At 55.0% G+C, this 20,977-nt stretch overlaps 1 protein-coding gene across 1 annotated transcript in view; it reads left to right on the plus strand.

Moving 5' to 3' along the window:
• Positions 1 to 5,077: 5,077 nt before the first annotated feature.
• LOC104261814 (tyrosine-protein phosphatase non-receptor type 11) overlaps positions 5,078 to 20,977 on the plus strand; it is a 59,597-nt gene continuing 43,697 nt past the window's right edge. Inside the window, exon 1 of the mRNA XM_059829925.1 lies at positions 5,078 to 5,134. Within this exon, the coding sequence (XP_059685908.1) occupies positions 5,121 to 5,134 (14 nt within the window). The 5' untranslated portion in view covers positions 5,078 to 5,120. The remainder of the gene's footprint in view (positions 5,135 to 20,977) is intronic.

Here is a 20,977-nt window from a genome sequence, read left to right on the forward strand (position 1 = left end):
GAAAAGAACATGGGTTTCCTGCCATTTGGGAGGCAGCTAATGTAGCAAACAGAGTCATTTTGATATCCAGCAATGATGCACATTTGGTTGGTGTCTGCACCAGCTCAGTAGGAACCGGCTTTTCAATGGACAATGAGACGCCGAAGACTCACAATGGGGAACAATGAGGCCAGTGTTTGAACAGCCACAGGGGTTGCACAACTCACGACTGGGGCCACGTTTTGCTCAAGATCAGCCTCCTGGTGCAGCGTCTTCTTGACAATGACCTTATTATGCCACAACAGGCACGGACTTGCAAAGTCAGTACCTCTTTCACAGGCGTTTCGCCAGCTCGCTGCAAAGCAGTAGGAGAACAAGCTATCGTCTTGGCCAGAAGGAAAAGCTGAGCTCTGGCAGCTGGATGGGGTTTTTTTACTACAGGCTGGAAAAATCCTCTGTGAGGGGAAAGAGGAAGGAAAGAAGGACAGGAGCCACTCTGGGGGCACGCTTGGGCAGGCAGCAAGCATGACTCAGGGGAATGGCCTGGCTGAAAGGTTTTCTGGCAGCCCTCGTTCTGAGAGCAGCCTGCTCACTGCTCTCAGAACACACCATGTGCACATCGAGTCTGACTGCCCCGTCTGCTCTCGCTGGGAGCAAAGGCAATCAGGCGATATCGTCATGAGGGAGAGGACAGTTGGGGTTGGATGGTCTTACCCATCCTCAGCTTGCTCTGGCCCTCCTAGCCTCTGGGAACGGCTAACCCTGACAGCCAGTTGTGAGCCTCTCCCGTGCCCAGGAGCTTCAGTCCGGGACTAAAAGCAGCTTACTCCATTCTTCGTAAGCCACTGAGCTGAGGCTTCAGCAGGATGGCGGGGAAGCCGGTGGGGTCACCCGGGGGAAGCGAAGGGTAGAGGGTGTGTTGTTTCGGCAATGGTGTGAACGGTCTCACAGAGCTGTCCCATGGGATTTTAATCTGGTGTATCACCTTTTACAGTTGCCCACTTCCTCAGTGCTTAGCCGGTTAGTGTGAAGTGAGCGACCGATGAGCTTGCTTGTTCCTGAGAGTGCTGCTGCTAGCCAGGCTGGTGGGGGCTAGTCCTTCTGCAACATGGCGGACCAGACCTAAATCTCTGCTGGGTGCTATTTGTGGCCCACATCCCTTTCCCCTGTAGCCTGGGGTAGTGGCTGCTAATAGATCTGGACTCCTCGGCTCCATGGCTGCTTGGCCTCATTTTGCAGCATGTGTGGTGGGGGGCAGGAGCCGTGGATTTCTTTCCCTGCTCTGCTGCCAATGCAGCCTGTGCCTCTTCCACTCCCTGCGCTGCGCTCTCCTCACCTGCCAAAGCAGCGTAACGATCCATTACCCTGCTCTGTAATGTACCTCTGTGTCTCTGGCTGGGAAAACGTGATTATTCAGAGAGAAAAGGGGCTGCAATGTTTGTAAGTAGACAACTTGGCCCATGACAACTTTCTGGCTCTTCATCAAAGGAGCCTGTTACAGGGTCTACAGTTCAGAGCTATGTAGATGCCCTGAATTTAAGGGTTTATGGAGCTCTTGAGGCTGTGGCTGGGAGTGCAAACATCTTCCCAGAGCTGAGCACACGCAGTGGTGCTGGGCTGCCTGAGCTGCCATCTCTCAGGTGGACGTAACATGAGGGTCCTGGCCCCGTGCGGACCTGAGGGAATGGGACTAGTTCACAACGTCTGCCCAAAGTGCACCTGGGGGAATTCCCTTCCACCAGACTGGAATCCTGGTCGCTTCCTCTGCATTCCCAGCACCAGCTGTTGGAGAGCTACATGATGTGGCTGTGTCCTGGTACCCAGCTATCCCTTTCCAGCCTGCAAATGGAAGAGCAAGCGTGTGAATCTGTGCTTATATTAATGAACAGTTCAGGAGGAAATGGTAAGTGCCTTTGAGTAGCACTGGGTGCTCCTCTGGTTGACTGACGCAGCTGAAATGAGATCCTTACAGCTGTCCCCACTGCAAACATCAAAAGCACCTGGGAGCGTTGTTCCCAGAACTTAACATCTTCAGAGACACTCCCAGCAGAGTCTGGTGTCTTGACCCAGAGATCAGCCTGGACACGAAGGCTCCTGATGAGCTTTCTCCTGAGTCTCCTGTCCCGTGTGACTGCTTCCCCCTCCAGCAGTGGCCACATTTTGGTGGCACATCAACCCTGTTCTCACTGGGGACTTTCTGCCCTGTCCCCTGGGAATTCTCCAGCCCAGGCGCATGCCCTGTAATTGCAAGACAAACATTATGCCTCCCCAGGAGTGTTCTCACTTTTCTTCGCTCCTAGACATGCTGCCAGTATTGGCCTGGCCATTAGCATGTGGCATTTCCAGCCACTCTCCCACCCCTGTAGATATTCCCGGGAGAACATATAGATTAGAGCTAAAAATACGCTCTCCTCTGCCTGCAGCAGGAGATGCCTCAGGGCTGGGGCAGGAACACCAGGCTCCAGAGCTGCTGAGCAGGGTGCCGAAACCCACTTTCTTCTGCGTTCTAGGCCAGCTATGCCGGGCACACAGGAGCCTGGCTGCTCCCCCATTAGAATCATAGAATCATTTAGGTTGGAAAAGACCTTTAAGATCATCATATTTTTCCTAATATACAGCCTGAACCTCCCCTGGCGCAACTTGAGGCCATTCCCTCTTGTCCTGTCGCTTGTCACTTGGGAGAAGAGACCGACACCCCCCTCCCCACAACCCCCTTTCAGGCAGTTGGAGAGAGCGATGAGGTCTCCCCTCAGCCCCCTCTTCTCCAGACTGAACACCCCCAGCTCCCTCAGCCGCTCCTCATCAGACTTGTGCTCCAGACCCCTCACCAGCTCCGTCGCCCTTCTCTGGACACGCTCCAGCACCTCAATGTCCTTCTTGTAGGGAGGGGCCCAAAACTGAACACAGGATTCGAGGTGCGGCCTCACCAGCGCCGAGTACAGGGGCACGATCCCCTCCCTACTCCTGCTGCCCACACCATTTCTGATACAGGCCAGGATGGCGTTGGCCTTCTTGGCCACCTGGGCACACTGCTGGCTCACATTCAGCCGGCTGTCAACCAGCACCCCCAGGTCCTTTTCCGCCGGGCAGCTTTCCAGCCACTCGTCCCCAAGCCGATATCATTGCATGGGGTTGTTGTGACCCATGTGTAGGAGCATTCCCGGGGCACACAGCAGAGGAGGTGCCTCCAGCGATCACCTGGCAGCCAGAAAAATCTGTCCTTGCTGGGGAAAGTGAGGCAGGGTAGAGCCCGGCCACGGATAAAGCCTCTCCCAGCCGGCCACCAGCTGAGACTGAGCAGGTTAGAGAGCAGATGGGGTCACACAGACATCTAGCAATTCCGCTGTGGTCACGGTGGGTTTCTATCGCAGCCGGTCCCCTGAGGGACTGGCACCACGCCAACACCGACCCACCGGGATGTTCTGGCTGCGGAGAGCTCCCAGGCCAGAGTCTGGATTTCTCTGCTGGGTATTTCCATGGGATCAAAGCATTCCAATGGATGGGAGGCAGGAGAGCGAAGATCTAGCAGGAGGGGACCTTTTTCACCAGTTATCTGTGTCCCAGTAGCATAGTCTAGAAACCAGTACCTTACAAGAAGGGGGAGATCTGTTCCAGGGGTTTCCTTTTGATCCGTTCTTAAGCAACAAGCTGAACAGCGGTCCCTCCCTGACCACGTGCATTGCCCTGAGAAAGTGTCTTGTCCCCAGCCATATGAGATAGGCACACACAGAAGTCACAGTTTGGTCTCTCACAATGAAGTCTCAGTGCTATGAAAGAAGGTCCCAGTAACTAGGAGCCTCGATGGCAGGGGAAATGAGGAAGGAGAGGACAGGGGTCATTGTTATCAGGGTTGCTATTTGGCCTCTGTGGTCCTTGTTGCCCTGTGAGCAATCCAGTGGCACGCAGAAAAGATATGCAACCCACCAGTCCTCCTCGCTGAGAAATGAGCTGGCTCCTGCTGCCAGCTCTCTGGGTATTCCCCGAATAGACATGGAATTCGCTGAGTCTTATTATAGTTATAAAACTGCTATTTTTGCCACTACGGGCAGACTGGGGGGGGGGGCCTTGCTGGCTGTATCCTGGCTTTTTCTCTCTCTTGGACAGCTGGCTTTGTTTTCTCACCCAGCATTCATGAAAGGTGCCAGATTCAGGGCATTTCTTTGGGTTAATTTCTGTCTTTTATGTGAAGCAACATTTATTTGACATGAGTTTGTTAAAGGCCTCTGAATTTACACTTCAGATGGCAAAATGTGCTCTCTTTCTATAAAGCGTATAGCATGCCTACAGCACACCTGACCCCAGCTTACCCCAGCGGAAGATTTGGGTGTCGCCATCCCTGTCCCACCACAGACGCTGGGATGAGAGCGGGGAACCCACCCTGGGGACATTGTGCCCCCCAGCTCCAACACGGCCCCTGAGCTGGGGGCGTTTAGGGATAACGGCAAACGTGGCTGAGCCTTGCCAGGCTCCGATGCTCCGTGTCTGGTGGCTCGCTTCGTTCTCTCGGCAGCACGACTCTCAAGTCTTTGTGAACTCAACACCAAAATCTAGACCTTCAACAGTGTTTGGGCACTGAGTGCCATCCGAAAGCGCTGCTGGTGTGAAATCTCACACCCCGCAAGACTCGGGTACCGCGGAGCTGCCTAGCGAGGAGCATGGATGCGTCACGCAGGGAGAGCGTGCCGGCCAGCCCGGAGGGTGAAGGGGCGCGGGCACCGGGAGGGGAACGGCTCCAGGGCGGAGGCGAGAGGGGAGGCTGCCTGTTGCTCGCTCGGGGCCGGTGCTGCGCCTGTCAGCCATGTGCCGCGCGTCTGGCCTCGGAGCTGCCGGGGCAGGGGCCCTGCGACCTGCGGTGGAGCCCGGGGCGAGCGGCGGCAGCGCGCTGGGGCCGCCGGGGGCAGGGGCGCTGCCCGGGCGGGCGGGGGGGGGGCGGACGGGCCCCGGGCCGGGGGCGGCGGGGCGCTGCCCCCCCGGCACGGCCGCTCGGGCGGGCGGGGCGGAGGGCGGGGATTCCCCCGCGTCACAGGGAGGGGTTTCCCCGCCGGCCCGTGGCCCAGGCGCCCCGCCGGGGCGCGGCGGTGCGGGCAGTCGGCGCGGGGTCGGGGCCGGGGCCGCTGCGCTGCGTGGAGCTCCGCGGAGCCATGACCTCCCGCAGGTAAGTGCCGAGCGCCGAGGCGAGCGGTTCCCCGCTGGTCGGCGGCCACCCGCGGAGCACCCGCCGTTACCGGACGCCGCCTCCTCCGGCACCGGCTCCGGCTCCGGCTCGGACCTGCCCCCGTCCCCCGCGGCGGGGCCGGCGCGGCTGCGCTGGCCCGCCCGTGCCCGGGGGTGGGTGCGCCGGCGGCAGCGCGGCCCCCCGGGCTCCGGCACCTGCGGCCAGCCCGGCCCCGCCCGCGGCCCCCGCCCCGCCGCCCGTTCCGGGTCGCCCCGTGCCCCCTCTGCCTGCGGAAGAAGCCGGCTGCCTCGAAGCACCTTGTCCTCGCAGGCTCTGTAACCTACGCTAGAGGTGCTGCAGGGGGGAGGCCAAAACGGGAGCAAGCCTTAAAACTTGCTGGAAATATCTTTGTGGGCTGCGAGCTGAGACAAAGATACTTCGGTGCATCTGGTGCGGTGTTGGTGCCTCCCCCGGCTTCTTCCAAAGAAGCTGTTTCAAAGCTTCAGTCTCTTTTCTCAGTGGCGCAGGAGCCCGTGTGACCTGGGGACATCGTCCCTTCTCGGTTCCTCCTTCTCTGCTATGGCTTCAAAAGGGGCAAATGGCCGTCCAGTGGATGGTCTCTTTCCGCGCCTGTTTGCCAGCTCCGAGCACCGGCTCGCACGCACAGCTCCCGCGTGCTGCAGCGCAGAGGGGTTTCTTAATAGCTGGCTTGGGGGTTCTTCGTTCTTGCCTGTCCTTTCACGGAGACAGCCTTAAGGTGGCCTGAAAAAGCGTTTGTTGCTATCAGAAGTCAAGTGTGTTTTGAAAAACCCCGAGGAGGGTGGTGGCTGGGGAGTAGCCGTACAGCTGACGGTCACTTCAAGCTGAGAAACGGGATCGGTTACAGGACAGGGAGTGCTTGTTTGGTGTTGGTGCAGGAGCGAACATAGGGAGGTCACGAGTGGGGTTTCCGCAACCATCTCCACGTAATAACTCCAGGTTGTGCTCACGCACATTCCCGCGATGCCAGGATTCAGGGGCTTGGTTGGTTTATGGTTTTTTCGGGTCTCTTTTTGCCGTCCAGCACTGGCTGTCTCTCCTGTACAAGCACTGAGCCGTGTTTTGTGAGTGTCTGATTCAAAGCGTGCAGAAGAAGTTTAGGAAGAGGCAGCGTTCATCTGGGCGGTGCCACGTTAAGTTACGAAACGCGCTTGCTGATGGGTGATGGAGTATAAAGCAGAGGGCTGGGACTTGGGGCCCCTGGATTTCATTCTCGGCCCTGGCAATGCTCTCTGTGCCCACAGGCAAGTCAATATTTGGCTACACTGCCTCTACCTTGCTAGCTCCACCCTGTCGGGCAGTTACCTAGGGCAGCAGACTGCTTGAGACAGCAAAACGGTTGTAATGCTGCTGCCAGCTCAGCCCTTGCAGGAGTCCCGAGAAACGCGGCTCGCTGGCAGTGCTGCTGCTGAGGAGGGGTCAGAGCTCTGTGGATTGGCTTTTGTATGGGGGGTTGATTGCTCCCGGCATCTGTTGCCCCCACCCTTTCCACCTGTGCACTGGAGCGCTGGATTTGCTGCTCCTGGTTCTGTAACACTGCTCAGGTCCTTTTTTCCCCACGTTGTGGCAAGGCTGGCTTGGCCCCAGCCTTTCTTCTCTTGCCTAGCAATGTGTAAGGGTGCCTACCAGATTTGTATGGCATCTTTCTCTTCTGCCTGAACCCTGGCTGATGCTGTTCTCCCTCTGGCTCAAAGCGTGGCCCGATTCTGCCCAGGTGGATCTACTGAGATCATCCCCTGTGCTGGTGGAGTGTTGAGAGGCTCAAGTGGTCCCTCAGGAGGGATGGTCACTGCAAGGCCTGACTGAAGTACTAAATAGCGGATCCTTTGCGTACTGTCAGCATCGTAGCTGCGTCCTTTCTTGCAGATCGTTCAGGCTTGCATGGTAGCCCTTGGAGTTAAGGGCACTTTGGTATTAATAGGCTTAGGGGCTGACTTGCAAAGGCTGGGGGTGCGGAGCTGCTGAAAGCCAAGCGTACGGTTGGCCTGTTGTGCTGAAAGAGAGTACTAAGAAGCAGGAGGATCTGTGAGGACGTGATTTCTCAGTAGCTCCATCCCAACCGAGGTGCTGGTTCCTCTCTTCAGGGACCACTGCTGTGGCTGTGTGTTCGCTTTGCCCAGTCAGTGGGCTGCAGCGAGGCTGTCACCAGTTGAAAATCCTGGGAGCTGGGGTGGATACAAGTGTGATTGTGGACTGTTGCTCAGGTTTGGAGTGCGCGTGACCTGCGGTGACTGTCCCCCTGCCACAGCACTGTCCCGTGGCTGCAAGGTAGGATACTCTGGTGGATTCAATCGAGCTTTGAGGAGGATCTGCTGGGACTGAAGGACGCTGCATTCCTTTCTGCCCTGGCACAGGGGCACGGTAATATGGATGTCTGAATTGAGGGAATGGCTTCAGGAGCATGCGTGGTGGGCTACAAGTCTGTAGTGAAAGAGTGACATATCTAATCACCCAAGGGTTATTTTTCGCCCTCACTTCTCTTCCCGCGCTGTGTGACTACCAGTGTGAGAGCTGTTTGGATAAGCACGTGTCTTTTAACAGCTGATGCTCTCTAAGAGAGGCTCGTGGGAAGCACAGGCTTATACGAGCGCTGCGACTGGAACGCTGATGCTGAGTGTTGGGCACCGCTTAATGCTTCTCCTCCTCCCTGCACGGGAGCGTATCTGTGGAGGGACTGGGAGGAGATGGCGTGACTCCCTAGCTGAGAGGAACAGCTTTACCCTAGGACACCTGGGATACTCGTGCGTGCTAGTTCTTTTCAGGGAAGGCACGTGGAAGGGGAAATAAACCTCTTTCTGGGTGTCTGACTTGGTTGGTAAGCTCTCCTAGTGGCAATGCCACGTTGTGGGGAGAGGTGCCGAGGACTGGCGGACGCTGGTCACCATGCTGATGGTCTTCTGACAGGCCACACTAGTGAGCGCAGGGGCCCAGCCTGGAGAGCAGTGGCCGTGTGTCAGTGTGCGCACGCGTGTGACATGGGGGAGAATCAAGCCCTGTTGTAGAAATAAAACAAATCTGTTGCCATCAGCCGAAACCACAAAGCTGTCGCAAATACTGAGCTCCAAGCTGCTGCCTTATTGTGTTATTTCTTAAAAACAGCTTGTTGAAAGAATGACCGTTTCTTTCCCTCTCCCAGCTTTACCGGCATGGGACCTCTCAACCGTGGGAAAGCTTTGGAGGTCGGGGATGTAGCACCCCCCAGCAAGGACAGAGAAATCACGGTTCTTCTGGAATGGCGAGAGCCCGGGAATCTTAAGAGTAACTGCTGCCCCTCCTCTGCTTTGGTGCTTAGGTCCGCTCGGGTGAGATTAGAGGCCTTTTGCTGTGATGTAGAGATCTTGGTGGATAAACCTCACATCCCCGTTGCTGATGAGTGGCTTGCAGATCCCAAATGCCCTGTTTCTTTTCCTAGAAAAGAATTGCACAGTGTCTGGAGCACTTGGTAGGTGGCAGCTGGCTCGTGCGTTGCCCTCGTCTGCAGGGCAGGCTTTTTCTTTACAGCCAGGTTTCCTGGGATGCTGTGGCTGGGAGGAAGGGAAATTCTGGAGGAAATGAGCAAATGCCAGCTTCTGGAGCCTGACTGTCTCCAAAGCAGGCGTTGCTCTCTGTACTGTGGTTCTGGTGCTGTGAGTATTGCTACCACTGGTGAAGCTGGTCCCAGTGCGGAGTAGACAGTTATTCTTCTTCCCTGCCTGTGCACGTAGGAGAGACGCCTTCCTTCTTGGCTCCACGGCCGTGGTAGCGGTGAAACAGTGCTGTCGGCTCCAGGGCCGTAACGGGTCTGTGTGTGTTAGCCAGCCGTGGTGATTGTGCAAAAGCCCCTTTGGCTACTGACCTCCTTGCACGTAAAGCGGGCGGGAGGGGTGCTGCTGTCCTGTCCCGGAGCGTTAAACGTGCAGCGTGGCGGGCAGCTTACAGCACCGTGAGCGTGAAGCTGCCCCTGGAAGGGAACACGGAGACTGAAGGGACCAAGCTTCCAGTTTTCAGGGCAATGAATGAGCCGGTTAATCATGTTGGGGGCATTGGTGCTCTGGTGAAATGCTTCCGTTTCTGTAGCAGACTTGACAAAGAGCTGCTGAGTGGTATCCCATATCCAGAGCTGAGTACATTTGACAACTCTTTCCCTGCATTCAGATGAACTTTTAGATGAATTACTTTATCCGCAACGATTTTATGGCACGTTGTGGGTGGTTCCCTTTGAAGTCTTGGATCACTTGTAATTACTAGCGTAAGCAGGGCTGCTGCAGCCACGGGGGTGGGAAGCAGTGGCTGCTCCAGCATGGCTGGTAAGTCGGGGCTGGCCAAAGTCCTGCATGTGCTTTCTCCAAGATGGTTTACCGTGCTTGTGCAGGCCACGTTGCTGCACATCTGAGGCATTGAATGCATCCAGCTGGATCCTGAAACCTTGCTTGCTGTCCAACCTTGAGCATCTGCTGCAGTGACAGGAAATATAATGCCAGTTCCCTGACCAGCCGAGCAGCCTGTGGTCCCAGCTTTCCCACTCCCTTTACCAGTGAGAAAACACACGCTTCCTGCGTAGAATCCAAATGTAAATATTAACCTTAAGTATTTTTCAATAGCTGCTTACTTTGGCAACTTGGGTGGTGGTGGGGATGTGGTAATTTCTGGTCCAGGAAGCAAAACCAGGTCAGTGTTTTGGCATCTTGGATATTCATCAACGACATGTCGTGGGCAAAGCTTAGGGCAGCGGTGGCTGGAACCAGGATGATTACATCTCTCGCTGGCGGGAGCGTGCTGAAGCCCATGGCTGCTGCGTCTCTGAAGTGCGGGCCCCGAGCGGTGAGCTCAGAAACGTCCTCTGGCAGTTTTCTGCGAGCTGTTCGTTTCCATCTCTTCAGGCAGTACTTCAGCACTTGGCTCTGGAGCTGACTTGTGCTCAGCCCCAGCACGAAGAGGGTCAGTCAGCCTGGGCAGCTGGAGACAGGTCACAGCAGCAGCTTGAATTCACGCCCTGGCATCCTTTGCAGTGGTTTGCTCACATAAGCAGGCTTCACGACACCTTCCAGCAAGGAGACTGGTGCCTGTCGCTTCCCTCCTCTGCCGTTGCTGCACCTGAATCTCGGCTCAGATTTTCCCTGGTTTTCTCTCTCTGGCCAGGCTGTGTGATGATGTCTTTGGACACAGGCTCTGTCAGCAGCAGCACGGGAGAATCAAAGCTCACGGGCTTTTGTGCAAGACTGTCTGTACACACACTGCCTGGACTGGTGGGGAGGCGAGAGGTGGGAAATGCAGTGAAAGGAGCAGACATGCTTTTTCACCAGGCTTTACTATGGTAAATGAGGACGAGAACATTGGCAGCAACTTAAATTACATTTCAATTCCAAGCCCCCAGCCTACTGTTTTATTTCCAGATAGGGCAAGTTCCTTACTGCAGGTCATGAAATGCATAAATACACTGTTCTCTCCCTTTTTCCAGTGAGGGAATAAGAATGGTTAATGGCCTCGCTCAAAGAAAGAGAACTAGCCTTGCCTAGGAGAGGTTTTTGGATCAGGCCCTCGCTGATTTTCCAGCATCCTACGGTTTCCCCCAAGGCAGAGTGAGCCGCTCTCATTATGGTCCCAAGACAAACGAAGCGCTCTCGGCCCTGGAACACATTTCTCGGATGCAGCTGTATCTCTTTTGCGGGCTGCCAAGGAGAATTCCTCGCCGTCTGCAGCGGCAGGGTTAGGCAAAGCGCACCGAAGAGGAAACCAGTGTTCGAGCTCGTGCTGCCAAAGCTGTATCGAGGGCAAGTTGCCGTTGTGGCTGGGTGGTACCAGAGCTGCTCGCTGCTGTTTCTAGCAGGGTTTAAATTCATCGGGTTTCTAGGAGATGGTTCTTCTCAGGAACCTCAGCGGCACCTGAATGAATGAATGAATGAATCGGAGCTTTGTGCTCCAGCGAAGCAGCGGAGCTCTGCCAGCGGAGCAGCGGTAGCCAGCTGGACTCTCCCAGGTGTCCGGGTGTGGGTCTCGTTCGGCACGGAGCTGCGTGACCACTGCGAGCGAGCCAGCAGGCGCGGGGAAGGCTGCTCCCAGTGCCCCCAGCACCTGAGCTGCCCCCCTCCAGCGAGAGCCTCCCCTGCAGGGATGGCTCAGCTGGCCAAGGCGCGCGGTGGGGGCCCAGCAGAAGCGTGCCTGTGGCTCTGCGGCTGGGGGCTCCTCGGAAAGGGGAACAGAGCTCAGTGCCTCTAGCACCGCCGCAGAAAACCTGGCTCATGTGTCAGCCCCAAAGCCCAGCTGGAGATGCTTCTCGGTGTGCAAAAAGGTGGGCATTGTCCCTTCCCTCTGCTCAGCAAGGTAAACCCTGCTCTCACGGAGCTTTTCCCAGAGGCTGGCTTTTTGTGTTGACCACTACGTGCTGGATCTCTCGCTGACTCCGTTTAAGGCAGTTGGAGGGAAGGTTTGTGTTCTTTAATGGGGGCTTTGACATATTCCTCAATTTGAAAAGGACTGGCATAGCCAAAGAGCTCCTTTATCCCTGGTGCCAGTCACTCCATGAGCAAACCAGCAGCCTGGTCCCTGTTAAGGAGGGTCCTGTGGATGGGCAACCTGGAGCTGAGAGCTTTTTCTGTTCCCAGCTGGGTCACTGATTTAGTCCCTATCTCCATAGTGTCTTTGTGGTGTTCACCCTCCCACCCTTGCAGTGTAGATGCTGTTTGATTCCCAAATGGCTCACTAAAAACTTATTTCCCAAATGCTGACATTTGGGTTTCCATCCCTGCCCAGAGGGACGAACAGAGCTATTTCCAAGCTAAAAACAGGCTCACCCCCTCTGGGGTGTCGGGGAGGAGAAGCAGTCCTAAGGGTGCAGTTGTTTAAACGTTGATTAATCCTTTTTCTGCAGTAGGAACGGGTTTATTCTGTTGCTCTTTCACTGCCTGGACCAAAAGCAGTGGCTTGGGCAGGGCTGCACTTGCTACCTTATGAGATGAGTGGTGGGGAGGGATGGAAAGTGGCTCCTGCAGCCCAATTGCATGTTCCAGGAAATGTGCGTAGGATGGGGCCTAATCAGATTATGGGGTTGGTCTGTTTGCAGGCTTCCTGCCTGAGTCTGAAGGGAAGAAGGAAATTCTTGCCATTAAACCAAGCTGGAAATCAGGAACTGTGTGCTTCCTGTATATGCATTTTTTTTTTCTGCAAATAGCTCATGCCGCTGCTTGTATCAATGGTGCTCTCCAAAAGCCTCTGCCTGCTTGCAGTGGCTGAGGGACATACTGGGAGGAGATGTACACTTCAGCATCTCCTCCTGGGCTTTCGGAGCTGCTGCTCTCCTGTAGCAGATGCTGTGGCTGTCCCAGGCAGGTCCCATGTGGAAAGGATGTTGCTGTGATCCAGCTGCAGTGAAAGCATCTGTCAGGTGGTCTGGGAGTGCGTGACTGTGAGCATCAGGCTTTCGGGCATCGATCGGGAGGACCAGGGGGCTCTGCCTTGCAGCCCCCCTTGGCTCTGTGCTGGAGGAGATTTTCTGCATCAAGTCCCAGACATTTCCAGGCGGACAAGAGAAAGAGATGAGCCTCATCCTCTGCTGCATCTTCTTTGAAATGCCCTCGTGGTTGTTCACACTGGGATGGTCTCAGTGTCTCCATACGGCAGCCCCCGCCTTTCTGCTCTGTCTGTCTGTCCCCTCGATCTGTCCTGGAGAATGGGCTGTGGGGACTCCATGGACCCCTATCTGGGAGACAGATGAGCTCTGTTCTGCCCCCATCACCAGGGGCAGTGAGCAGGCACCCTAATAAGTGCCTGGAGGAGGTCACCTGGCACCCGTGCCGTGGCTGCTGGCACCCGTGCCGTGGCTGCTGGCACCCGTGCCGTGGCTGCTGGCAGAAGCGTGCGTGCCCAGGGCGAATCACGGCAGTGTTCCCTACAGCCCCACTCAGGAGGGCTTAGGGCTGGGGAAGCCTCTCGCAGCAAGGAGCGATTAAGTTTATCTTGCTTGTTGCAGCTTCTTGGTGTCGAAAGAAGCACTGGGGGAGGAGAGGGTGAGCTGAGTTTTCTAGTTGGGCTGGTGTTCCCTGCGACTGTCCTGATTACGTTATCAGGTGAAGAGCCTGTCTCGTAGCAAGTATCTACTCGAGGTTTCCTGTGCAGAAAGCTGGTGGGGGTGGTTCCCAGCCCGTACTTGCTGTGGCTGATGTCTCTTGATCTTCCCAAGGGAAACGCAAGCACAGATGTGGGACTGCTTGCTGACCTGGGAGAAAAGGCACCGACGGCACGTGCCAAATGCGGGCAGTCTCAGTGTGCACCTCCACAGGGTCCCTCCCGTGCACGGAGACGGGGTTGCTGCGCGGGTTTCCAGCATCTCTGGCAGTAGCCTCCACTGCCATGCTGAGGCAGGCTGAATTCTCGGTTTCCTCCTCCAGTCCAGGCAATCTTCATGCCTTGGCATCGCCTTTTGTATTATCTGGGGGAGAAGATGTCTGTGCTGTTGATGCACAAGGGCCTTTTGTGCAGCCCCATCCTTTCCTTTTTCCTAGCCAGCTGAGCCAGAACCTGCCTGTGACCTTGGGATAATAAGGTCTGGAAATTCCTCCCATTCCCAAGGTACATTAGATTTATCTGGACGGTGCCATAACTCTGTTTAGCTGTCTGCTAATCTCCTGTGAGTGCTACAAAAGAGATTTTTTTTCACTTAAATAAATTTCAGGCTTGCAATAGCCCACACCAGAACAGCGAGATAGGAAGAAGCTTCTCCTTGTGAGCAGATGCTAAACAAGAAATCTGCCACTCTGTAGTGGGGTGGAGGAGAGCTGTGTGCGAGTGGAGAACCAGCTGTCCGGAGTCGGCAGGAGGAGAGAGGCTGTTCTCCATCTGTTGAGCGGAGTCAGCTGGGCCAGAGAGCCCTCTCGACCTGGCCGTGCTCCCCCGTCCCACTGGGCTGCAGCTTCTACGCTGGGCTGCTCCCTACTTCTGTCCTTGGGGTGTCAGAACTGAGAGTAAGGCTGCAAACAGCAGTTCACATCAGTGGTGCCTCCGTGAATGTGGCTTCCTGCCCCCCCTCCAAAATGATGTGTTTTGAAAGTTCCCTTTTTGGTCAGGCTGAATGTACCAGTTAGCTTTCAAGGGAACTGTCTCTCCCCGGCTATTTTAACCCACCCGAGGGCGAGAGGAGCTGACGGCGGGCAGCCTGCACAGCACCACCAAGGAGATGGTTCCCTTTCCCTCCCGTTGCCCCGCGCTCCCTCCAGGGTGGCACAGCCACGCCAGCCAGGGTCTTCCGTTCCCCCTTCCCACCCCGCTTTGAAAATCCCAGTTCTTCTTCCTCTCCTTCTGGGGTGCAGCTCGCCTCTGTCAGAGCATGAGCTAGTAAGGGCAGCAGGGTTGAGCAGTTGGGGCTCTCTGTCCGGCTTCACACTGAGATGGGTGCTGTGGGTGCCAAGAGGGTGTAAAAGGCAGTGGTTGGGTTGACAAAACAATGGTAAAAGACCTGCCTTAAAAATATGAATAGACGCAGGCAAGAGATTGGAACGTGCAACTTCCCCCTGCTCCAACGAGCTTTTGAAGTATTTTTAACAATGGAGTGATTCCAGTCGGAGAGACGGCGGGAGGACCTGCTCGCAGTGGCAGGAGAGTAAGCAGTTAGCAGCATCACCAGCCGTTGTGCTGGGGCTCGCTGCTAGATGCTACCTCCAAGGTAACCGTGAGGTTACTCACGGGCTAGGACTTCCTCAGCTCCTCCAGCCACGCTTCCCTGCGGCTTGCCATTCCCCTCCGCGGCCCGCGACAGAGGGAAACGGCCAGCGTCAACAGCCTCGGGAGCTGGGGTAACTATGAATACTTGACATAGGCAGAGGGGAGCCCGTCCCTCAGGACATGTTGTTTGGCCTTGGGGGTTTCAAGAGGGTGGGAAGGTGACAAGGATTTAATTTCAAAACAACAAAAAAATCCCCCTTCACACCCTCGAGCAGCATCCCCACCATGTCAGGTAGCTGCCAGGGCTATATTTGTCCTTGGTTTGTTTTTTGGGGTAGTTTGTTTATTTGTTCCCCCCTTCCTCCCACCCTCCTGAAATATTTCCATCAGTCTCCTCTCTAAGAAGTGTAACAAGCCCTGCCACTGATTAAATTCTAAATATAGCCATGGTATTTTTTTTTCTCTCCAACTCTTCATGATGTATCTAGGTAAAAAATAGCCTTGGCAACTCTTCAAAGGGGATATGGGCCTGCTATGGGCTATATTTTTGTCTTGTCACCCTGCCCAGGTCCGAAATAAACCTCCTCATTTTTAATTAGCTCGTTGGGTTATATAATCCTGAAAGCTGAGGATTTTGGGGCTCAGCAAGAACGCACGTGATGCTGTGGGCTCAGGCGGACCGTGGCAGGGTAGGGGCGACACGGCAGGAATCTCCTCTCCTCCTGCGGGCTCTGGTGCCAAGTGGGAGGGAGCCTGGGGAAGCCAAGATGCTGTAGCATAAGGCCACGCGTCTGGTCCCTCTCCTCCTAGGCTCTGCTCTTGCCTTGCTTCCTTATTGCTTTATTTATTTATTTCGTTGCAGTACTTTGAGAAGAACCTGTTGAATGAGGAAGGGCTGGTTAATGGTGAAAGCTCCTTGGCTCTCTGTGTTGCGTTGGGGGCTGGTTTTGGTTTTCCTCTGCTCCTGGGAGAATGGGTCAGGGTTTTTCTGCCCTTGGCATCATCCTAACAATAAGTTGTTTTATTCCTGGCTGAGTGGAGCACGTTTGTTTTCCCGTAGCCCAGGTCTGAATGCTTCGGCATTATCCTACTCCCATCATCCAACATGAAAGGTGGGAGCCAAATGATTCCCTCTCTTTGATGCTGTCAGGTGCTGGACTGTGGAGCGCCTCTGGCCCTCCCATTGCTGCTTTATTTGCTTTCAAAACATTTCTCTGGAGTGCCTGCCCGAGGACTGCTGCTGTAGAAAGTGGCCATCCTTGTGGTTTGCACCTGGGAGCCTGACTGACTCTTCAGGTTCTCATACTCACGATGACCCTGGGGATCCGATGTGGGAGCGATGCCCTCGCACGAGCGTTCGGCAGCCTTCTGCTCTTTCAAAGTGCTTCCCTGCACTTACCGAAGTGGCTCACCCCAAGCTTCTCTTCAACCTCTCCGGACGGACAGCCCAGAAGATGAGCAGCCCATGTGTTGTCTACCCAGCTTTAAAATCTTTCTAACCACCAGATGGAGCAAAGGAACTTCAAACACCCATGGCTGACGCTTTGGCCAAGGGCTGCCTTGGGTGCTGTGGTGGAACCGCTGCCCGGTGGGCAGCTGCTGGACCTGCGCCTTGCCAGGCTTTGTGTTGACTTCCTTCTCTCCAGCCTTTCCTTAGAAAGCAGGGCTCAGGGTCGTCCTGGGCGCTGTCTTGGCAAGACGGCAGGTAGGTGCAGCTGCACACGCATCGCAAGCCTGTTCCTCGCCCTTTGGTCGTAACCTGCCGTACAGACTGCAGCTCCCGCTCCCTGGCACATCTTTAGTCGGGGCTTATTCCAACCTGTGCAAGGGAACGAGGTGCTGCAATAGCAATGCCCGTTTGCTCTCTTGAGTTGAACCAACCCACCACCTGCGGTGTGTGTCTCAGACCAGAGTTTCGGTCCTGCGCCGGGGAGGGCTGAGGGGCGGGGGTGTCAGTACTTGTTGCTGCTGTAGCTTTAAAGCAGTGGAAACTTTAAATGTCGTCGTCTCGATGGTCAAAGCTAAGAGGAACTGGCGTACTTTGAGAAGCGCAATTTAGCGAGGAAGGCATAGTTTTGGAGTGTTTGGCTGGGCTGAAACCAGCAGGTTTTGGTGTCCTTCCTGACCTCTGGAAGAAAAGGGATGCAATGGATCTCTGGGATTTGAACAGGCTTCTCCAAACCTTAAACCTCTAGTTCGGTGTTTAGCAGAGCTGAGCATAAGCCACAGAATTAAGGGTCTTCAGACTAGCGCAAGCGAGAATGGGCAGGAATTTCCCATGGCTGGTTTTTAGGTAAGTGCCTCAAAGCAGGCAGCTGGTGATCTTGGGACAGACAGTAGTGCAGGCTGCTTGCATATGGTCCCTCTTGGGTGATGAGCCGTCCTACAAACGATCAGCTCCCGCAGCAGGCGCTGCAACATCAGCCAGGGCAGTCTTCCCACCTCTTGCCGCTTGTACTTCACGCACCGGTGTTTGGGCAGCGACTCTGTCTAATGTAAAGGCAGACAGTCATTTCTTCTCTCCTCTTTGGCTTATACAAATATTTATCACAGAAGAAGTCTCTTGCCTCAGTTGCTGCAGGTTTACTTGGCTCACGGCAGAGGGTTCTGGCAAGCGTGTTGGAGGAGAAGGGAACACTGAACGGGTTTCTGCATGAAGGGATGGCTAAAAAGCAGTGGAAAGCACAATGCTGTCAGGTAGTGACTACATGAGAAAGCTGAGATGTAGTTTGAACTCTGTGAAGAATCCTTACTGCAGCGATGAAGTACATAAATGAAGTATAGAGGAAAAAGCTTGAGGAAAACAGCATGGGATCTCATGCAAACAGCTGGCCCTAGCTCTAGCAATCTGGTTTGCAACGATACGTGTCCTGGGGGTTATATTTAAGCACAGCATCTTGAAGGCCCAATTAGAGATTTTTCTCCAGTTCTGAGTAAACAGGAGACTTTTGACGTCAGTGAGTCTGGGTGATGCTGAAGAAAGCAGAGGTGTCTCCTTGTTCAGCGTTCTCCTCCCGGCCCCGCAAGCCCTGCGATGGATATCTTGCGTGCTCGCTTCCCGCACGCTGGTGGCAGGTTGGCTCCTTCAGCCCGGGAGCGATAGAGCACAACGTGGAAGCTGCAGGGAGCGGGGGCTGCGCAGCAGTTCGCGGCAGTAGCTCCCCATAGGCATGGAAGATGCATGTCTTCCACACGTAGGCTTGTTATCGTGTACGCCGCTCAGAGAGGAAGGGAATAAAAGCCTGGTCTCTCTATATGGGACCTGCATGGTTTGGGCATAGATGGATTTCACGAGACAGAAGTTTTAGTCCCACGTTAGTTTGCTTCTAGTGCTGAGCTCCAAGGCCATACTGACCAAAGAGCCCTGTGGGCGGTATATCTAAGCACATTAGGACGTACGTGTTGCGGAGAGCGACGACACAGCTCCGCAGAGGGCTGGCACAGTGTAACTCACTTTTTTTTCCCCTTTTTGCTGTACCACTGCAGCTGTTATCTCCGGCATCTCTGATGTCTGACCATTGGCGGGTAGTGCTGTCTGCCGACGCGAGCAGAGGAAAAGTGTACGAGTGTCAAGTAGGAAACTGGTGTATATTTTAAAGCGCAGGTTGCACGGAAGTGCTGGCAGTAAACAAAGTCCTGTTCTAGTTGTGAAATCGCTGATGCCCTTGGTTGTTAGACACCAGTTGAGCTCTTCCTTGGCAGAACGTGGCTTGTTTTTCAGTGTTGCTTTCAGCCTTGGAATGATGACAGAGTGAGAGATAGGATGTGGTTTTATTCCTTGGGTATTTTGTTGAGTGTCTTCGGAAGCGTTTGGCTGTTGGCTGTTAGGGTAATCTCACTAGAAAATCTGTCTTCTGTTTGTAATCTCGGGATAAGAAGAGAGCTCAGGTGCCAGTTCTAAGCAATGCCCTTCCCAGAGACAGAAAAGAAGTTTTTTGAGGCTTCAAAAATGGCCTCAAGTTGCACCCGGGGAGGTTCAGGCTGGATATTAGGAAAAATGTCTTTCCTGAGAGAGCGGTGAAGCACTGGCAGAGGCTGCCCAGGGAGGTGGTGGAGTCACCATCCCTGGAGGGGTTCAAGGAACGTGTGGCCGTGGCACTGCGGGACATGGTTTAGTGGGCATGGTGGGGTTGGGTTGGTGGTTGGACTTGATGGTCTTACAAGTCTTTTCCAACCTTAGTGATTCTGTGATTCATTGCTGTGTAGAGCCCTTCTTTTCCTGCTAGCGCAGTACTAGTTTCTATGACAAAAGATGCAGAAATATCCTTGAAAAAGAGACCGCTGAGCCCTCCTGGATCTATAAGTACTGTGCGGTATTGGCCCTGAGCCACGGTTTAGGATTGCTTTTCCAGGACTTGCGTATTACTAAAAGCAACGTTGCTGGGCTTAGGGACTGACACGGAGAAATGGTGAAAGGATGAAAAAGCAGTGCCAGGAGCTCAGAGCCAGCGCAGCCTTGTGCAGAAAGGCCACACTAAGCCTCTCTGGTACTTTAAGGCCCCGTAGGGTCCACAGGAGCTTAAAAGCCTTCGCTAGCGTAGGAACGGAGGGCAGGCAGTGTGCACGGGAGCAGCTGTCCCCCCGTCTGAGCGCTTGCCGCCGGGAGCAGCGATGTGCGATGAGGCGGAGCGTGGATTTCAAGAGCAGTCGGTAGTGCCCGTGGAGTGGCGGCTCTTGCTGCGCCGAGGTCCCTTGTGTGATTCAGCTGATCCTGCTTTGACTAAGCAGAACCACACAAGCGCGTGCTCGGTGCAGACCGAGCGTCTTGTCCAGGGAAAAGCAAGGAATCGCCCTTGTGCAGAATCAGCCCCGTGGGCTGTCTCTCGTGTTGAAAACTGTTTGGGTTTGTGTGCGGGCAAGGGAGAAAGCCGGGAAGTTGTCAGTGGAAACAGGTTGGTTTCTGATGCCTGTACGCTTCATGGCTCAGTGAGCATCTCCAATGCTCCTCTGTAGCACTTTCCCTGTGGATAGTAGCACTTCTGTAGCACTTTTCCTTACAGGCTTCAGCTGGGTAAAGCTGGGAGATCAGCGTACCTGCTGGAGATGGCTTTTGATATTTCTTATGCTCTGACATCTCTGCAGTGTGTGCTGCCTGTGTTCACTCCAAGATGGAGCAAAAGTTGGTTGTTTCTGAATGCTGGAATCACCAAATCTGCTGAAAACTGTGGCAGGAACATCGCTCATTTGGGGTGCCGTTTGACGGCTGCTGTACAGGATGGCATATATTCAGGATGGTGGCATTGTCATGGGTGCTACAATGCTGGCATGAGAAAGTAAGGATGACAGGTTCTGGCTCAACAGATGTCTTGTGGCAGTTAACCTAGAAAACACCGAAGCTCTGCCTCCTGTCTGGACACCTCCACTGTGACCATCAAAACAGGTACCACAGGAAGGGCAGACTGCGCAGAGGCGGTACCGAACTGAGCCCCGTGAGGGGAAGATGGAGTGCCGCTGTCACCCTGCCACTGACCCCTTGCATGTCCTGGGGCAAAACATTTCATCCTTAGCACCTCGCTGCCCCAGCTGCAGTGGTCTGAGGCCCCCGCAGCAAGCGTTATTCTGAGGGCTGTTCCCACCAGCTGCATCAGGCGCTCGGGGAGCAAATGGGGAAGCTTGGCACTACCCGAGGGCTGCCTGGATCTTCTTCATTAGCAGGAATTATGTCTCTGAGTCGCTCTGAGTCTCCCTCTGGGGTTGTCAGCCTTTTCTGCTGCCTTGGAAGTGAGCATCCTTCTTGAGCATCAGCGCTAGTCTTCCTCCTGTAGCAGGATGAGCAGCCCAGCTCTTGCTCTGTGAGCCGCTTGGGTGGGGACGAACCGTGAAAGCGGACCAAGCTCTGCGCTGTGCACCTCCCGCTCCCCATCTTCAGGACCGGCCGGGCGCTGTGGGGTCGGTTCCCCAGCCCTGCCCAGCATTTCCGAGCTCACTGCAGCGAGACGGGGCTTCCAGAGTGCTCGGCTTTGCTCCGCGGTTGAGACTGTTGCTGATCTCTAATCTCCTCTGTGCCTCAGCTGCTCTGTTGGCACATTAAAGGCTAGCCGCAAAGCAACCATAATTGTGCTAAGTGTCTGTGGGATAATGGACTAAATGCTCAGGATTGCAGAGGCAGCCGCATTCCCAGCTATTTAATACCTTGATTGATGTATATTTAGTCGTTCGCTAGCCCACAGG

The sequence above is a fragment of the Gavia stellata genome, chromosome 27, assembly GCF_030936135.1.
Source record: "Gavia stellata isolate bGavSte3 chromosome 27, bGavSte3.hap2, whole genome shotgun sequence".
NCBI lineage: Eukaryota > Metazoa > Chordata > Aves > Gaviiformes > Gaviidae > Gavia > Gavia stellata.